Source organism: Musa acuminata, chromosome BXJ3-7 (genome assembly GCF_036884655.1).
Source record: "Musa acuminata AAA Group cultivar baxijiao chromosome BXJ3-7, Cavendish_Baxijiao_AAA, whole genome shotgun sequence".
Lineage (NCBI taxonomy): Eukaryota > Viridiplantae > Streptophyta > Magnoliopsida > Zingiberales > Musaceae > Musa > Musa acuminata.
Window position 1 is genome coordinate 30723066 of NC_088355.1, and position 20050 is coordinate 30743115.

Genomic DNA, 20050 nt, shown 5'->3' on the forward strand with positions numbered 1-20050 from the left:
CGCAGCCTCGGTGTTGCCGTTTGACAAAACGTGGCCGATCACTTGCCTTTTGACCCGCCCGGTTTGAGCCGGTCCGGTGAGTAGATTAGTCACTCGGTATGTCGACCGGGTTCGTTTTGCCCCTTCCCATTTTATTTCGGCTCTCTGTGTCCTCGCTCCAATTGCTATTGTTATTATTTGAGGCTACTCCTATTATGATTATTATTAATGTTTTTCCTCGCCGTCCCGCTTCGTCTCCCCCTTCCAGAGAACACGCGGCCCCTCTCTTTTCCCTATCTTCTCCCGTATATAAATCGAGGCCAAACCCTAATTTTCCCAACTCTTTGACTCCCGTTTCCCCCCTCCTCTTCTTCCTCCTCCTCATCGGCCGCCGCCGCACATACCACCGGTGGCCCCGTGGAACCCCTCGCTTCCGCATGCCATTCCGGTAACCAATTGCCTCCCGTCCGCCGGATCCCATGGACAGCGCCGGCGGGCCCCCCGATTCGGAGGATTTCGTGCTCCGCTCCGCCGTCCGCTCTGGACTGAAGCGGGAGTTCGTCTTTGCCCTCAGGTCCCAGGCCCAGCTTCCGTCTTCCCTCGGCCGTACCCGTTCCGGCAGGTCAGCCGCCGCCCCAGCAGCTTTACCTCCTAGAGCGAGCAAGAAGCGCAGGAAATCTGGTGGGGATCTGCCGTTGCAGACGGCTGCGACCGTGACGGATGTTGTGGATTGTGACGATGAGCCTGTCACGGATGTCGTTTCATCAGCGAACCAGACCCCCTTGGAAACCCTTGTGTCGGTCGATGTTTGTGGTGAATCTGCCGCGGAGGCCGCTCTTCCACGGATGAATTCTGTGGCTGCCCCAGTCATTGTGGATGGTGACGATGAGCCCACGGCGGATTTTGTTCCGTCAGCGATTTGGACCCCCTTGGCCACCCTCGTGCCGGTTGATGGTTGTGGTGAATCCGCCGCGGAGGCTGCTCCTCCACAGATAAGCCGCGTTGAAGCCCCAACCGTCGTGGATCGTGACGATGTGCCTACCGCAGATGCTGCTTCTTCTGCGAATGGTCCTGTCTTGGAAACACTAGTGTCTATTGACGGTTGTGGTGAACCTGCAGCGGAGACTGCTCCTCCACAGATGAAGCCCGTCAAAGACCCTACCGTTGTGGATCGTGACGATGAGCCCATATCGGATGCTGTTTCTTTAGCAAATGGTGGTATCTTTGAAAACCCCGTGTTGATCGATAGTAGTGGTGAATCTGCAACGGAGATTGCTGCTCCACAGGTGAAACCTATCAAAGTATTTGTCAGATCTCCATTGAGGGGCAAAGCTGGTGGTCTGTTGAAATCTCCTAATCGTTGGGTCCAAGCGTTAGCATCTGCTGCTGATGCACCAATTGTTCTTGATGATGTTGCTGCATGCAAATCGAATGGCATCTCCCTTGATAATCGTTGTTCTGTGAAGAACCAGATAGTGATTAATTGTGATGCTGAGTTGAATGTGGATCACTTGGCATCCAAGAATCAATTAGAAAGCTCCAGAGCATCACAAATTGAGGATACAGTACAAGTATCAATTATTGAAAGCCCTCCTCCAGCGTTGACAATGAATAATGAAGAACCTTTACAGGGAACACCAACAGTAATGGACTATCAAGATGGTGGAAAGATGGAAAATAGCCTACCACAGAAGCCTGTGAGGAGGTTTACGAGGTCATTATTGAAGGTTCCTCCTGTAGAAAAGGAAGGTCCAATAGCGATTATCTCTAGTATGGAAAGTGGTCATGACAGCATTATGGATGATGACAAATTTCCAGGGAAGCCCAACAGGAGGTCTGGTATCAAGTCTGAGGAAGAAGATTCTGGATCAGATGTTGGTGCAGGCGCTAGCGGTGAGTCCACTGGATCAGAGGGAACAAAAGGTGGTGAAAACTCTGTTAATGGGTCTTTGAACTCAACCCCAAAGAATAAGATGGAACTGAAGATGTCAAAGAAGATTTCTCTGACAAAGCTACCTGGTAATGTGAGGGAATTGCTGTCAACTGGATTGCTTGAGGGATTGCCTGTCAAGTATATGACATCCAATGGAAAGGTATGCTGCAACCTCCATAAATAGAATTCACAATGTTGTCTTGGTCTTCTTTAATGTTTTTTCTTGCTGAAAGAGATTTGGAATTAATCTTCTGACATCAAAAGAATCTAAAAGCCAAATTGTACTCTTTATTAGTTCAACTGGATCCTTTTGTTCTTTCTGTATGTCTTGTGCTTTATTTTATGGTCGACTTTTTGTCTATGTTACCGTGCTGGTCACTCTATATATAGTTATTCCTGTACATTCTTTATGGACACTATGATTTTGATCAGGAATTGTCTTTATGACATTATTATTACAGCAAATTGAGCTTCACGGTGTGATTAAGGGCAATGGTATATTGTGCTCTTGTGCTACTTGTGATAGCTCGATTGTAAGTATTTTCTCTGTTATAGCTTCGTGCTAGTTAACATCGTGTTAGATCAATTTATTGTTTTTTATTTATTTATTTTTTGGATGTGTGGCATAAAGGTTGTTTCAGCATATGTGTTTGAGCAGCATGCTGGCAGCACAAAAAAGCACCCAGCGGATTTCATTTACCTGCAAAATGGTAATAGCCTCCATGATGTGGTGAAAGCATGCCATGGTGCTCCTTTAGACATGTTGGAGGCTGCAATTCAAGGTGCAATTGGTCCAGTGCCTCCAAAGAAATGCTTTACATGTCAAAAATGCAAAGGTGATGTTTTCTACTTTGAGTTTATGAATTAATTACATTCACTAAGATTATTGACATGGTTGCATGCCACCAATTTTCTGTAGTGTCATTTTCCACTTCGCGTGTTGGGAAATTTGCATGGTTATGTGACTCGTGTCTTGAATTAAAGCAACTTTCGAGAACTCCAAGCCCACTCAATGGAGTGGTCAGCTCTACCAGGTGCTTCCTTTGTCCTGTGTCAAAGATTGGTTTTGTTTCTCTAGCTTTGTCATAAAGGAATCTGATCTATAATGCTTTGGGTATGTTTTGTTAGTTTACCCATCATTTGCTGGTGGTATGTTCTTGTTACTGTTTCTACTGTTGTACAGATCATGCTTTGACATTCTCAGATACTGAACCTGTGCTGGTACCTGGTTAGACCTGTGACGGTATGTCGGCACATGCTGTGGTCCATGCCACTGACCTAACAGGCTATCGGGCTGGTATGAATCGGTCTGAGTGAAACATAGAACCATGGTATAAACCAGTGATAACACGAGGCTCTCGGGCGTTCGCCTAGGTGCCCAGGTGAGATGAGTTTCGAGCACCTCAAACAGGGGTCAAGTTGGCATCTTCGATTGGGTGCTTAGGTGTGCCCCTAGGCATAGGCATAGGCATAGGCATTGGGCGGCCCAAGCATTTGTGTAGCCCGTTGAGCCTCCTCGACACCCCATGCTGCCTCCTCTGTGCTTCTCCTTTTTCCCACCCCTCTCCTTCCCTCCCACTATTTCTCTCCCTCATCCGTAGTTGCCCCGTTGATCCTCCTGGATACCCTCCTCTCTCCTCTTCCTCTGTGCTTCTCCCCCCTCCCCTCTCTCCTTTCCTCTTGTTGTCTCTCCTCTACCATCGCCCCTACTGAGTGTCCCTGACGACACCCTCCCTTTTCCCTCCTTCATGCTTCTCCCTCCTCCCCTCTCTCCTTTAATCCCTCTTTCTTCTTATCCGTCATTGCTCCCAGCCTTCCTGACAGCCTCCCTCCATCTCTCTCCCTCCTCCTTTGTGCTTCTCCCCCGGGTAGGCCTCTGTTGCAATTAGACCATGGCTGTCATCCTCATGCCTCTCTCTACGTCTTCCCAGCAAAGCTGCCGAGCATCCTTTTTCTCTAATTCTTCTTTTTCAGCTTGTTTCTCTCCCCATCATCCATGATCTCTCTTGAATTTAATGGTAATGTTAATTTTTGTTAATTATAGCCTATGAATTTTTTAAAGGATTACATTTTTCATTACTATTACTGTAGTTTTAACATCTTGAATCATAACAAATTTAGTTTTAGGATTGTTATTCGATTTGAACAGTGTAGTATTTTAATACTTTAGGGATGGTTAAATGAATTTACTTAGATGTAGTAGTGGTGATATTTTGAATATGAAATAATATTAAACTCATGTATTGTCAAATTTTTATTTTAATATTTTTCCCATAATTATAATTTTTTTATAAATTTTATATTGGAAAACGTCTTGTTTCGCTCAGGTGAGTGCCTAAGCAAACACTTAGCACCTTGAGTGTTTTGGAAGCTAGGAACCTTTTAATGACTGGTGCCTTTGACAACATTGGTATAAACTAAAATATTACTTGTGACTTTTTCTTTTTCCAAATCAAGAAACACAATCAATATATTGTATTGGTATACGAGGCATATTGTGTTCCTGATAATCTTAAGTGGCTCAAGGCAGCAAGTATTTTGGCAGAAAAAATTGAAATACAAATAAGAAACATGGTACTTCAACTTCCTAACTTTTTGTTGATAATGGAGTTGCTTTAATCAACAAGTTCACAGATTTTTTGTTGATAGGATGATTGCTAGAATTTAAACTTTGGGCAATAACTTCTTCCATTGTAACTTTGTCATATAATTTTATGTTAACTTTTGCCTTTCAATCATCTAATTTTGCTCAATCTTATTCATGAAAGTTTAATTTTGTCTTATCTTCTTTAGCACATCAAAATTTAATTATGCTCGCTTTCTGCTTGATAACATAACAATCAACTTATTTTATGAATTAGAAAACAAAATCTTGGTTTTTTTGTAGGATTTTTATTTTTTTATCTTTAGTTTTATACCTTATTTGGTCTACTTTGTTTAAATTGATGGTTGTTTGGTTTATCATAATAGTTATCACCATCAGTATTGTATACTACTTTAGGCTACTTATTTTGACTGATGGTTGTTTGGTCTGTGCATTGTATGTGTGATTAATCTTCTAATTGACTTAATTCTTAATGTTAAGAAAAAGTAATGAGATCAATAACTTATGCTATCAACAATGAAATCAGTAAAAGTATGTTAGGAAAAGAACGCCCTTTAATGAAAAGGAAAATTTCCGACAATGATTGCACACATGGAGATAATCTGTGTACAAAAGAAAACAAAAATTATAGATAAAAAAGATGGAAGTTCTGCTAATATTTTATAGTGAGTGCTGATTGCGCATGGAAAGACCCTCACAACCTAGGAAGAAAATTAAATCTTTCCTAAAAAATTAAATTGGATTGTGTCAATGGCTTGAATCTGATGCCAGGGTGGCATTGGCATCTGTGTAACCGAGGCTTCTCTCATGAGGCCTCTTATGTTTTAAAATAGTATATATGCTATCTCAAAATGTAAAGGTGACATTGATATCTGTGTCACTAAGGCTTCTCCCAAGAGGCCTCTCATGTTATATAATAGTATATAATATATATGCTGCCTCATAATGTAAAGGAATAGAAAATTGATGAAATTTCATGTAAGAAACAATGATGACTCGTATGTTATATACAGTGATTTAAAAAGGCGCTCGGGTGAGGCGAGGCGAGGCCCAAGCGCCTCGCTTCATTTCCAGGCGGCGCGCTTCAAAGAGGCGCCGCCTAGGCGCTCGCTCGAGCCCAAGCGCCGGGCGCTTCGGGCAAGCGCTTGGGTTAAATTAGGCAACCGAACCAGCGGTTTAGGTCTGATTCGGTCTCCAGTGCTTTAGTTGGTTCAATTGAACCAACTAAAGCACCGATATCAGCGCGGCTTCCCCAACCCTAACCCTGCTCGCTGTCGCTGTTGCCGCTCGCTGCTCCCGCTCCCGCTGCTCGTTGTCGCCGCTATCGCTGCCACTGTTGCCACTCGCCGCTCTCGCTACCGCTGCTCACTTTTATCGTTGCCGCTGCCACTGTCGCCGCTCGTCGCTCCCGCTCCCGCAGTCGCTACCGTTGCTCGTTGCTGTCGCTGTCTCTGTTGCCGCTCGTCACTCCCGCTCCCGCTGCTCACTGCTACTGTTGCCGCTGCCGTTGCCACTGTCGTCGCTCGCCGTAGCCGCTACCGTTGCCGCTCCCGCTTTTCTCAGCACCCTCGGTCTTCCCTTACACTTTTCTCCCGCCTTTAACTGTATACTGTTAAAAGTATATAGTATACTGTTAAAAGTATACAGTATACTGTTATACTGTATACTGTTAAACTGTTAATTGTATACAGTATAACACTATTATTTTGATTTTAATACTATTAATTTTAATATTATTAATTTTTAGCGCCTCATTTCGCTCGGGCGAGCGCCTAGCGCCTCGAGCATTTTTGGACCGTGGCGCCTTTTGGCGCCTAGCGCTTTTTAAATCACTGGTTATATATGTATATTGCTTTGAATCATATCATTTTAAATGTTCTTATTGAACTCATTGTATGTTGTACAGTGTGTTTGATGAAGATGGGTGGCATGGGTTGTAGGACATAGAGAATCCTAAGAACATATTATCAAATGGCACATGAAATGCTACTTATGCTTTCATAAATCGTTAATTCTGTAATAATGAGTTTGGTTGTAGTAATTTGTTTTTATTGGTAGGGAGATTAAGGTGAGGGATGGAGTTTGAATTTTTTTAATTTTATTTTGGGTGCCTATTGTTCCTTGTCCGTGGGTGCAATTTTGATACATGGCATAACAAACAATATGCATGAGCACATAGCTAATATGTTTATTGAATTTGTACTTGTGTGACACAAGGTGTTTTCTGATTCTGATTCTATAACAGTCTATTCTCCTCGTGAGACAAGTTATTGTATCTTATTTGTTGATCTGAAAATTGTGTTAAGGCTTGCTTAAGCTAGGACTTCAATATAGGGTGTTCTAAGTTTGTGTTATTGTATAATGCTTCTATGAGGTTTGTATGGTTGACTGCGTTTTATTTGTCTTACATAGACTAGAAGGCTCTGGCCTTGAAAACTAGGAGTGTCTATCTTTCTGTATGAGTTTCCCTCTTTAAGGACGTGACTTCTTCTTTACATTGGTTAGGATAAAGCGTAAAATGTTCTTACATTCCGTACTTGCATTTTGCTCCTGTTTCATCTTTTATTAAACTTCTTTTTGTATATGCCCTTTATATGACTGGGGTTGTGGTTCAGGTTATCAAGGACAAGTTCCACACCAGACATGTCCAATAATTCATCTAAGAATTTATCATCAATTAAGAAAAGTAGCCTGGGAAGGTTAACCAGAAAGTTGGTACTTTAACTCCACTGAATATTATTACTTTACTATTTATTCATAACATTCATATTATGTTTTATGCTCAATTTATGATAGATTTCTTTGTTTTCAATTTCTAATTTTTACTAGGGATCTGGGCTTGCACAAGTTGGTCTTTATGAGTGGCATCTTACCAGAGGGAACTGAAGTTGGATACTATGTTCGTGGAAAGGTTGTGCATTTTAGTGGTTAAATGTTTCTTATTATGATTTATCTAGTTGCTTATGAGGTCTGTTATAACAAATTTTGCAGAGGCTACTTGAAGGCTATATAAAAGATTCCGGAATATACTGTCGATGCTGCAATACTGTGGTTAATTATTTGCACTATCAAATTTACTAACTTCTTGGTCCCTATACTTCAAAGTTTAAACTTTGTTATCCTAACTGTGCAGGTCAGTCCTTCACAGTTTGAAGCCCATGCTGGTAGAGCTGCACGTCGAAAACCGTGAGTCAATGATAGAAGTTCCAAACTTTTTGATTAAACTCCTGCCATTTCTCTCTCCTTTATCATTTTTTATTTTTGTTCTACAGTTACAATAATATATACACTTCCAATGGAGTTTCCCTTCATGAATTGTCAGTTTCACTATCAAAAGATCGGAAATTATCAGCCAATGAGAATGATGACCTTTGCAGCATTTGTGCAGATGGTGGAGACCTACTCCTTTGTGATCTATGTCCCAGGGCCTTCCACACAGGTAGGTATTTGCTTTTGTTGGGATTTTTTAAATATATCTTAATAAGAAATACGTGCCTAAGTTATTTGAACTACAATTGATAGTTAATTAGTTGATTTGGATGATACGTAATGTACTTTGCATGACAACTATGACATCTCAGTTGCTTGGTTGAAATGTTAGGTCAGTTTCCTATTTTTTTTGCTGGAATTACCTTGTCATGGTTACGGCCTAACATTTTTATAAACCTGGTAGATGTTTTTGAGCAAACTTATCCATACTTTTTTTCTCTTGTCATGGCTAACATTGTGCTTTACTAGGTGGACATGAGAATAGTGCTAATTTTTCAGCAGCTTGGTTGATAAATTACCATTAACTGGTGTGATGCTTCTTTAACTTGGAAGGTTGATCACACAATGTAGTAATTGCACTCAAGTAATAAGCAAGCTGGGTCGCTGTAGATTGTTACATTCAGCTTCAAAATGTTATTTAGATTAATCTGATATATTAAGAAATTTGCAAAGGTTGAATTCTTGAGGCTGAATTGTTGACCAGGTTCTGCTTATTTTGGTGACATTTATTTATAACATCTTAGTACAGTCCGATGTTTGTATGACCAAAATACATCATTTTATAAATTACTATACAAAATTTCTACATGGCTTGTGTGCTTTGCTTTTTTCTTTTTTACACGGTGATTTAAAAAGGCGTTTGGGCGTTTGCCTAGGTGCTTCGAGTGCCTTGTTTAAGGGCCAGGCGGCGCACTTCAATGAGAGGTGGCGTGCGCTCAGAGCCTAGGCGTCGGGCGCTTTGGGCGAGCGCCCGGTTGATATAAGGCGATCAAACTGCTTAAATTTGTATTAGTTGGTTTGATTAAACCAACTAATCCATGCAGTTTTATCAGCGCACGACCTCGACTTCCAACCCTATGCACGCTTCTCTCTCTGTTTTCGCCACCAACGATTTCTCCCTCTATATTCGCCATAGACGATTTCTCCCTCTGCCTTCACTGTTGACGGTTTCTCTTGCTGCCTTCGAGTCTTCCTCTATCACCGAACGAGTCTTCTCAGCTTCCGCTGCTGTCCGCGACACGACTCCACTGTTGTTGCCTCCAACTGTCTACGACTCCACAGCTTCCGCTTTTGTCCATTGCTTGTGACTTAGCTTTCACTGTGACTTATCGTCGATTTCTCACTGCGACTTTTTCGGTCTCTACTTTTCCTTATTGTTGTTAATGGTAAATATACTATTAACAGTAGATTATTAATTACTGTTCAAAATAATCTTTATTTATTAGATTAATAATATACTATTTGGATTTTAGCACTGCTAATATTTGTTTTTAATTTAATATCATATTTTATTTAAATAATTATATTTATTAATTATATTATATATATATTTTATTTTTTTTAATATTTTAGAGCATTTCGCTTCGCTGAGACGAGCACCTAGTGCCTCGAGCGTTTTGGGATCTTAGCGCCTTTTAAATCACTGTTCTTACTAAAACTAAAAATAATTGATTGGAAAAATAGTTGATTGTTCCAAGAAAACACTGGATGGTATGATTTTGAAATGAAAAATCTTGTTAGTCTTCTAGAAGTTTCCATATGTATCTGATTTGTTCTTGTTTGCTTCTTTCTGTCACATGCTGGCTTCATAACTAAAGTGGAAACAAGGGGGAAAGTTGGATGGTTTATGGACATCTCATGAATCTTTGTATTTTATAAAAGAAAATTTTGTATCCTTTGTTTTGATTTATATGGTTATTTATGTTATGGTGGTATCAAGGTGTCTCCTGCGACTGGTGGTTCATTCCATGCCACTGGAATAGGAGTAATGAAGAAAAATAAACAAACAATCAAACGAATAAGCCAGAAAAATATGAAATACTGTTATGGTCATTAGAGGGAAATGAAATACTGTCATCTCTCCACGCTCCCAAGCTCTCTTGCATGTCTCAAGCTACATCTTTTCTCTAGATCTTGTGGCAATTGGTTTTAAGTGGTCGGTGAGCGGTCATTAGAGGGAAATGAAGGGTCCTAAGTGGGGGTCTCGTGTCTCTGTTAGTGAAGGGTTTCCAAACTTTAATCCTTAGAACCAAATACTTGACAGTTTGATATACTGATATGGTCAGGTTCTTGGCATATGATGTCCTGGCCTGGTCTATGTTGTGACCCCCAGAGTCGAGCCTAGGTTGTGGATCTGCTCAGTCTGTATTTCCCACTACAAACTTTGTAGGGCAACACTAGAAACCTTTATAGGATTATATTGATGTATAGTATCTTGGTACTAAACCTTTCTGCCTCAGTTAACAATATTAAGTTATTGTATTCATGCTTATTATTAACTTGTATGCTGTGAAAAGATTAAAGTAACTGAGTAATTGTTTTCCGTTTGTGTTGTATTTAAAGGGATATCAATGGTTGTTAATTAATAGGAGTTTGATTTGTGGGAATGATATCTTGCATGCAGTGATTTTTGTGCATATTTGGTTAACTAATATGGCTATGGTGTCATGCAGTTTTGATCCTTTTTATGCTTGTTGCAGGTTGTGTGGGTTTGCCAAGCATACCAGTGGGAGATTGGTACTGCCAGTATTGTATAAACCTCCATCAAAGAGAAAGGAGTGTCGCATGTAATGATAATGCAATTGCTGCTGGAAGAGTTGCTGGAGTTGATCCCATCGAGCAGATATTTAAACGAAGTATACGTATTGTCACAACATCGCAGACTGATGTTGGTGGTTGTGCATTTTGCAGGTTTGCTTTTCCACTAGACCTACTTTCCTGCTCCTTCGGCATTTTTAGACTTGCAATATCTTCTTAGTTCATAACAAACTAAGAAGATAGCTTTAATGCTCATATAGCTTTGTAGTTAAGGAATCAGGATTGCTGTGTTTGTGTTGGATCTGAACCGAATTTTATATGCAACAAATGTAAAGAGATTATTTCTTTCTGACTCTATCATTGTTATGCAATTACATCCATTCCTGTTGTGCTTTTAGATGTAAATTTTGTATGGGGTCAATCATGAAATAGTCAGTTACATAATTTTGATATTCTGACACATGCTTCTTTTTATTCTTCCTTTCCTAATTCTCTTTATGTTCTGCAGGAGCCATGATTTCAGTAAATCTAGATTTGATGATCGAACAGTTATGATTTGTGATCAAGTATGATTATGACTTCTTACAAAAAATTATTTTAGTATATTGTTTATTGTTCCATCTGTTCTGATTCAACTTATTTATTGAGTCCTGACTGACATTCGTAACATGTTCAGTGCGAGAAGGAATATCATGTGGGTTGTTTGAGGGAGCAAATGATGGCTGATCTGAAGGTGACACTTGGTCTTTCCCCCATACAAGGCATTTGTAGTCTTGTAATTTTAAAAGTTTAAGTAAAATATTTGACTGCCTATGGTGCCAATTGCATGATAGACAAAATAGTTATGGCATCATGTTGATGCCTAGGCCAAAAGAATGTCAGTTTTTGGCCTATTGCAGAATATATCAAAGCTGACTAGAATCAAACTTTGTCATTGATTGCAGGAACTGCCTGAAGGGGAGTGGTTCTGCTGCGATGACTGCAGTAGAATCTGGAACTCTTTGCAAGAGTTTCTTTTCCGTGGAACCCAACCGCTTCCAGAATTGAATACTGATATCATAAAGAAGAAATTGGAGAACAAGGGTGTAAATGGAGATGCTGATGTTGATATCAGATGGAGACTTTTAAGTGGAAAAACTGACACAGCAGATAGTAAACTATTACTATCAAGAGCAGTTGCCATTTTCCATGTAAGTGACCAAATGCTACTATAAATTGGTACTTATTTTATTATTCGTGCCACCATATCTCCTCTTCATAAAAGTTTAATCATGTTGAATAATATGATCTTACTAGTCTTTGAAACTCTTAGAGCTTAATACCAAGATGGTTTAAAGCATGGTCTGCAATTTCGTACCGTACCGGAGTTTCGACGTTCGCTCGATATAGTACAAAACTGTATACCGAGCGGTATATCACTCGGTATATATATATATATATATATATATATATATATATATAAGATTATATATATATTTATATATATATATATTTTATTTAAAGGCGACGTCGCATCGCCTCATATATATATATATATATATATATAATCCGAAAAAGGCGACGTCGTGTCGCCTCGATGACGTCGCCAAACGTCGTCTTTTTCTAAAATATTTATATATAAATATATATAAATAAATAAATATATATATATAATTTTATTATTATTTTTCATTCCACTCGGTAGCGGGTGGTCCACATATCGGTATGCCATCGGACCGGTATGTACCGTCCGTATCGGGCAGCATCATTTGGTATTGCTTACCTTGGTTTAAAGAATTGATTACTAGTTCATGTCTTGAACCCATTTTGGTAGTATGTAACTGTTGGTATGATAAGTTTTGATGCCCAACACACCAAAAAATAGAAATATAAAATATACCAGCATTCCCAAGCTCTTCTTTGGTATAAGGATTAGAAAGCCAAGGATCTTTGTTCAGAAGTGTTCCAAATCCTAGTTTTAGTGGGGATTGAAGTTCCACTAGAAATACATATTTTGCATTTGTTATACTTTTGAAATTCTAATCTGGGATTTTAATGTTCCATATTGTTTTTGTGTTTCAATGGGGGATTTATTGCATAATTTTTGTTTATTCTGGAATTTCCTAGCCCCTTATGCCTAGGATTTCCAAGTTCCAAGGGTATTCTTGGCACACAAAATCCCATGTTCAGATTGGCCATTATTTTTTAAATGCCTAATTCAGTGTGGGGTTAAAATTGTTTTTGAGTGAGATTCTGAGATTTTGAGGAAATACTTATTAAATTCCCAATACTAAATAGGATCTTAAAGTGAACCTGTGGAGCCTTACAGAAATTGAATTGTCCCTGATATATTTAGTGCGGTTCATCCTTTCTTGTAGAAAAGGCAGAAACATGGTAGCTCCATGCCCTTTATGATGCACCGTATTTTGTGGATTCCCTTTTATTTGCAAGTGTCATCTATTGTTATCCATTTTTTATCTTCTTTGCCATTTACCCATCTACACTAGTATATGACTTTTTTCTTTCATATAAAGAGCAACCATTATTCATCTTGTCTATTGTTTATCGGCACTAACATGTTTGGTAAGTCAAGTTAGACCACCCTTAACAGAGATTGACATTTGCTCTAATCAGTGGGTGTTTTAATCACATATTTTCAGCTTCTTTGCCCACAATTTGTTTTTATATTATTCACTTTTTCATTACTGTTTCATTTTGAAAACTCATTTTCTCTCTCTTGCTATATAATGAATCCTAGGGTCTGCAAAGTGAACATTATATGAAGGCAGCTGAAATATTGTAGATTTCGTGTGTGGTATGTGAATGCAGGCATGTTTGTTGGTTTGCATTTGTGAAGTATAAAAGATTGTGAAACTAGTAACTTTAAAATTATCTATAACAAAATTGAAAGCAAGCTATTTAGCTATTATACTAGCTACGATATGGTAAATGGTGAACATAAGTAGATAAGTAGAAATATAGGAAAGAGTTCACACAAGAGATTAGGTAATGAAGCAAGGAGCAAAAAAATAATGGGAAGATGAAGCCTGAGAGGAACGGGAACAAAGGTGCGGTGTTGCAGGAGCTTGAATAATTTATAAGAAGCACGAGAAATAATTAAAATCTATAAGCAATGTAGTTTGGATAGAGGATGTGGAAGTAGGTGGGAAGGTGTACAGAAGATAGAATGTGTGACAGAATATGCTTCTCCATTGGGATCGGAACTATTTAGGATTGGCTACATGGATCTTTTGTTGCTATTAGGATCAGCAAAAAGTCATATGTTTAATTAAATTTAAAATACCTAAGTTTCTATTTATAGTTTCTATTAAAGGGTTTCCTCTATCGCTCTTTGTATTACTAACATTTATTATTTTACCTCTTCTGACTACTACATCTGGAGGTCTTCTCAGCATATTCCCATACCATTTTAAATGATTTTATCTCATCTTATTCTCTTTCGAAGCGATACCTAGTTGTTCATGAATAAAAGTATTTCTTTTCCTATTTTTCTTAGTAACTCTATACATCCATCTCAATGTTTTCATCTGCACAAACATTTTTTATATGTTTTTTCTTAACTGCCCAATACTTAAATCCATAAAGTAATGCTGGTCTCACAATTGTCTTATAAAATTTTTGTTTTTAATTTTTGAAGGTATCTGATGATCACACGACTCCTGATGTATTTCGCCATTTTAACCATTTTGTTTTTACTTTATGAATAATATGTTTATCGGTCTCCCTATTTTGTTTAATAATTGAATACTAAAAGCTTTTACTTAATGAGACTTCTTGTTCATCCAATTTAACTATATTCTTTTGTTTATTTCTAGAATCACTAAAATTATATTTTATATATTTAGTTTTAGTTCTACTTATTTTAAAATCTTTAGTTTTTAAGGCTTGCCTCAATAGCTCAAGTTTATCATGTAAACGATTAGTAAAGATGTCTATCATGTAAGGGACTAGTAAATTCATTTATTATTTATGTAAAAATATAGTGACTTAATATGAATTATTAGTGTAATCCTATGCTAATATGAAACTCATTAGACACTCTTTATAGTTCTAACACTAATAGCTACATTATCATACATATCTTTAATAACATCAATATAATTAGTGGATACATTTTTTATAGAAATCACCATATAAATCTTTAGGTACTTTATCATAGACTTTCTCTAAGTCAATAAAAACTATATGCAATTTTTTTTTCTCTTTGTACATTTTCATTAATTATCTTAATAAATAAATAGTTTCTATGGTTCATCTTCCAAGCATGAAACCAAATTTATTTTCGAAGATATTTGTTTCAACCTTTATCCTACTTTCGAAGTTTCGGTAACTCTTTTTTAAAATTTTGTAGTATGACTTATGATTTAATTAATCTATAATTTGAATATTTTTTTATGTCACCATTATTTTTGTAAATTGGCACTAAAAAAATTCTTTCTTTATTCATCAGGATCGTTTTGAATCTCATGGTTTTGTTAGATAAGTTAGTTAATCAAGTTACTTCCTTATCCTATAAACTTTTCATACCTTGATAGGGATATCATTAAGCCCCACACTTTTAGCTATTTTTATCTTCTTTAATGCGTCTGTTGCTTCAGTAGTTTTAATTTTACAAATAAATATATGATTATTAAATTTACCACTATTATTTATTGTTAAATCTAAGTCTTGTGTGTAATATTCATTAAATAATTTATAAAAATAATTTTTTATATTTCCTTAATCTCATTTTCATTAACTAGTATTCTTTGATTTTCGTCTTTAATACATCTAAAATAACTTAAATCCTTATATTTTTCTTTTCATAGTGTTAGCAATTCGATATATTTTTTTTCGCATCTGTAGTACCTAATTTATTATAAAAATTATCATAAGTTTTATTTCTTGTAATACCAACAACGTTTTTAGCCTTTTTGATAGATTTTTTATATCTTTTAAATTTTTTCTCATTTTTATAATTTTGTTAATTTTTAAATCATGATTTGTTTAGTAAAAAATATTTTTTAAACTTCCTTCAACTACCACCAATGCTCTCTTAAGGTTGTACCTGTACTTTTAGTTTCACCAAGAAATTTTTTTGTTAAGCTTCTAGTCTTATTAGCCGTAGTTCAAATAATATTAATATTATCTTCATTTAAGTTCTAAGTCGTCTATCTGTTTATCTTATTCTTAAAAGTGTTTATATTATCATCTTTAAAATTTCACCATCTAGACTAAGCAGTTGTTTTACTATTTTTTTCTTCTTCCATTTTTTATAGTAAATATCTAATACCATTAACCTATGTTGATTCGTCAAATTTTCGCTAGGTAAAACTTTACAATTCTTACAAATAACTTTATCTATCTTTCTAGTGAGAAAAAAATCTATTTAATTATAGTTGTGACCACTCTTGTAAGTAATGAAATGTTTATCTCTCTTTTTAAAGTGAGTATTTACAATTATAAGATCATATGAAGTTACAAAATCCAAAATCATACCAGCATCTTAATTTCTCTCCCCATAATCAAATTTCCCATGTACTTCTTTATATTCATCATATGTTTTCCCTATATGACCATTTAAATTTTCTTCAATTATAAGTTTTTCGATTATAAGCATTCATTGAATGATATCATATAAGCTTTCCCAAGATTATTTTTTAGTTTCATCATCCAATTCGACTTGTGGGGCATAAACACTAATGACATTCAAAACATCTTATCTTTTCATAAATTTTAGAACTATAATTCTATTTTCAAATCTTTTTGCATCTACAACATTATTATTAAGATCCTTATCAACAACAATTCTACACCATTTCTGTGTTTAACTTTTTCAATGCACTAAATTTTAAATCTTGTACTATCAATCTCTCTAGATTTTTTTCCTATTCACTTAGTCTTTTGTAAGTAAATAATATTTATTCTTCTTTTGATCATAGTGTCTATCAATTTTAATCCTTTCCTTGAAGGTGTTATTATATTCCAAGTTCCTAACTTAACTCGTTAATCTTGGACTAACTTCTTTATTCTCATTGGTCCAAAGTAAACTGAGAGAACTCTTGCCTAGTTGTCACCACATCCGAGTTCTGATATTTGGGCGGCACCGTTTGCAATTCCGAACACCTAGGCGATGAAGGTTCCTCGCGTCACTTGTGTGACAACCTAACTTTATATTGAAATCAGTTAAGATCCATGATCATGAGATCTGACATAGTTTTACGTTGCTTATTAGTGACCCAATGGAACCTTCCACCTTCATCCAGGCTTGGGACTGACATTGACAGTGTTGATGAAAAATATTTGTTATATGATTAAAAATGACCAGCTTTCCGCTTGCATGATCTATGCTTCTACACAAGTAGTAATTGCTAGTTCAATATTGTTTCTTCTGTAGTTTTCATTGTTTTGTTTGCCTTTTTAGGTGATTTTTTCTGCACAAGAGTGCAATGAAAAATATTGTTAAAATTGTTGCAATTATTTTTTCTGTAGGAGTCGTTTGATCCAATTATTGAGGCTACAACAGGACGAGATCTTATTCCCTCCATGGTTTATGGGTATGATATTGAACTGTTTTGTTCTAATTCTGTTTTCTTAATTTCTTCTCCCTGCTAAATTTTATTGATTTCTATCTGATAGGAGAACAGTGAGAGACCAGGATTTTGGAGGAATGTTCTGCGCCGTTTTAACTGTTGGGTAAGTGTCATTTCTCTAATCTGTAATATTATAACTTTATGTTAACTAATCTGTAATATTATAGCTAATATTATAACTTACCTGAGTCATTTCTGGAGGAATGGTCTTTGTTAACTAATCTGTAATGTTATAACTTTACGTTAATCGGTGCAGGTCATCTGTTGTGTCAGCAGGAATTTTACGTGTTTTGGGAAGTGAGATTGCAGAACTACCGTTGGTTGCAACAAGCAGGGAACACCAAGGACAGGTGAGTGGATGCCACTTAAGTGCCTTTCTGTTATCTGAAAGCCTTGTAACTTGTATCTTTGATAATTTTTTAACCACTAACTTGGGGCAGTGAATCCTATCTTGGATTGGAATAAATTCAAATGCTGATACTATTTTCAATTTTGAGGGGTGCTTATTGTGAGATCAGTTGTTTCAGTTAGTTGATTATGCTGCTGTTTATATTTGTGCTAATAGGTATTGTTGGTTTGCCAGGAACCAAGTACAACGTCCAGCTAATTTTTTCCGTATAGGCATTGAGGCATCTAGTGTTCTAGGATCCTGTTTCAGAAATCTACTGTTGTAGAACTACTCGAAGAAACATAAGTTTTTGGACATTTTTATAGGTGATCATTAGGGTACCAAATTCATATATTATGTGAGTGAAAGATGAACTATAAGAGAAAGCCACGGGGAAGGAGCTTGATGCACTATGCTTTATGCTCTAATCTAATCTTTAGGGTTAATATACATTTAGTAGCAATATGATGTGATAAACAACCAAAAAAGATTTTACTTTCTAATGTATTTAAAAACACTTCTAAATTAGCTGGTACAATGTATTTTTAACTTAAAAACACTTTCAGGTACAATGTATTTAACTACTAAATACACAAATAAAAACTGATAATAAGCTAATAAAGACCTTTACAGTGTAGCAGAAGAAAGATGGGAACAACTTAAAAGTGCCAACTAGAACTTAATTTCTTATTCTGAATCTAGAAGCATCAATTTGCTTTTGCAGCATCATGCTCCATATCTTCTTTGTTGGAAAGTTTTAATTGATTGACCTATAACATTCTCTATCTGGTGTACTTCAACCTCATTCAAGTAATCATTTTCCAAGTTTCTCATTTTTCACATTCGACATTGAACTTGTTATATCCCTCACAACATTTATTAGAAGGAAGATGAAAATTTTGAAGTTTTGAAGTGAATTTCAAGTTATAAAGAAACTGATAGCAGGCAAATGTTCCTCCCCGGGAATACAAAGTGTGAGAGATGAGAATGATGGTGGGAAAGAGATAGAAGTTACACATAGGAAGAAAACAGAAGATAATGAGGCCTTTTACTCTATGATTTATTATCTACTTAACTAACCTTTTCCAGTTCCAACTAGTTGCCATTCCTACCTAACTGGGACTTCTCAAAGAACATTTGCCTGACAACCTAAGGGCACATTCAAGTATGTTGAACTGACTCTATAAACATTAGACAGAAATCTGTATCATGATACCTGAAAATCTTAAAATAATTGGATAAAAATAATTGTACAAACACAGAAATTCTTTGTAGTAAAAAAATAATTGTAGAAACACAAATACTTTGTAGTCAATTAATTGTAAAATCCTAATTTAGAATACACCTAGTTGTAATTTGACTGAAACTTAACAAGAGAAATACTTTGTAATTAAATATCACTACAAACACAGTATGTTTTAATTGTATCCAAAATTGTATGGAATTAGCTCCCAGTTTTTTGTTAGTTTTTTGGGTCCTTCATCGGGTAGCACTTCTGTCATTGTAAATATGATACCAGTGCCATGGGTCCAATTGTTATGATTTGGATTGTGTTACATGGTGTATCATGAGGCTTGCTTGTTTTGCATGGAACTTTTTGTAGCATACAAGATTTCAAGGGCATGGAAAAAGAATCTTCCCTTGCTTTTTTTTTATATATGCAAACTTCTGAGGTCCTATGGTGTTCTTTACATGCCTTTAGAAACATTGAAATCTGACTAATTTATGTTCATCATGTAGGGTTACTTCCAGTCACTTTTTTCGTGCATTGAGAGACTGCTGGGATCTCTGAATGTGAAGCATTTTCTGCTCCCTGCAGCAGACGAGGCTGAATCCATTTGGACCAAAAAATTTGGGTTTACAAAAATAACCTTGGACCAGGTAGGTGATCGATCTCTGGTAGTAGCATGTGGAGATTTTTGGAAATAAATAACCTGTAGATGTTGATTTGCCCTGCAGCTGCATCAGTTTTTAAATGGTGCTCGAACAACAGTCTTCGAAGGGACATCTATGCTTCACAAGTCAATTCCAGCTATCCCGGTTTCCTCACAGGTGGAGCCAGCAGTGAACTGAAGGCAGTGCTGAAGCATGCAAGGCTATTTTTTGTTTGGTCATGCTGGAAAAGCCGTGGCTTTCTGCACTGTCTTTTCATATTTTTATGTACATACACAGGGTCTCCTATGTACAGGAAGGGCCACCCTTGAGCAAATTTTGAGCTGGAGCAATCTTCGTATGCAAGTTCAATAGGAACCATAGGATTCCTTGAAAGGAGTAGTGAAATTTACTGCACATACGTAGAGGAAGATGATATTGAAGTGTTCCGGCATATCTTATTCTGAGTAATGTTTCTTTCTTTTTTTTTCCATCTCTCTTCCTCTCTTTCCTTCCCCTCAAGTCCTAGATTCATGTACTGTAATTGTGAGAATGTAAATTCCCAAGGGCTTTGTTATTACCACTCAGGAGAACATTTCCCACTCACAATCTGGTTTTCCATTCAAGGTGGTGAGATGGGTACGTGACTCCCCTGTCATCTGGAACGGAAATTC

At 36.8% G+C, this 20050-nt stretch overlaps 1 protein-coding gene across 2 annotated transcripts; it reads left to right on the forward strand.

Moving 5' to 3' along the window:
* The first annotated feature begins 211 nt into the window (after window positions 1–211).
* Window positions 212–19830, forward strand: LOC135643253 (uncharacterized). Of its 2 annotated transcripts, XM_065159990.1 has the most exons (18): window positions 212–2072; window positions 2374–2445; window positions 2544–2748; window positions 2832–2946; window positions 7133–7228; window positions 7347–7428; window positions 7509–7568; window positions 7651–7703; window positions 7790–7956; window positions 10487–10697; window positions 11053–11110; window positions 11221–11277; window positions 11489–11734; window positions 17016–17080; window positions 17163–17219; window positions 17373–17466; window positions 19245–19385; window positions 19464–19830. In XM_065159990.1, exons 1-18 carry the CDS (start codon window positions 459–461, stop codon window positions 19575–19577), a joined length of 3507 nt encoding a protein of 1168 aa, XP_065016062.1. In that variant the 5' UTR covers window positions 212–458; the 3' UTR covers window positions 19578–19830. The 2 variants fall into 2 exon arrangements, with proteins under 2 accessions (XP_065016062.1, XP_065016063.1); XM_065159991.1 differs by lacking the exon at window positions 7133–7228.
* Window positions 19831–20050: the final 220 nt, after the last annotated feature.

What these genes read in the sequence shown, in the direction of transcription:
- LOC135643253 (XM_065159990.1), top strand. Translation starts at nt 459, where the DNA reads ATGGACAGCGCCGGCGGGCCCCCCGATTCGGAGGATTTCGTGCTCCGC. An exon ending in CTACTTGTGATAGCTCGATT is followed by an intron (nt 2,446 to 2,543) that starts GTAAGTATTTTC and finishes TGTGGCATAAAG; the next exon opens with GTTGTTTCAGCATATGTGTT. An exon ending in GGAGTGGTCAGCTCTACCAG is followed by an intron (nt 2,947 to 7,132) that starts GTGCTTCCTTTG and finishes GTTGTGGTTCAG; the next exon opens with GTTATCAAGGACAAGTTCCA.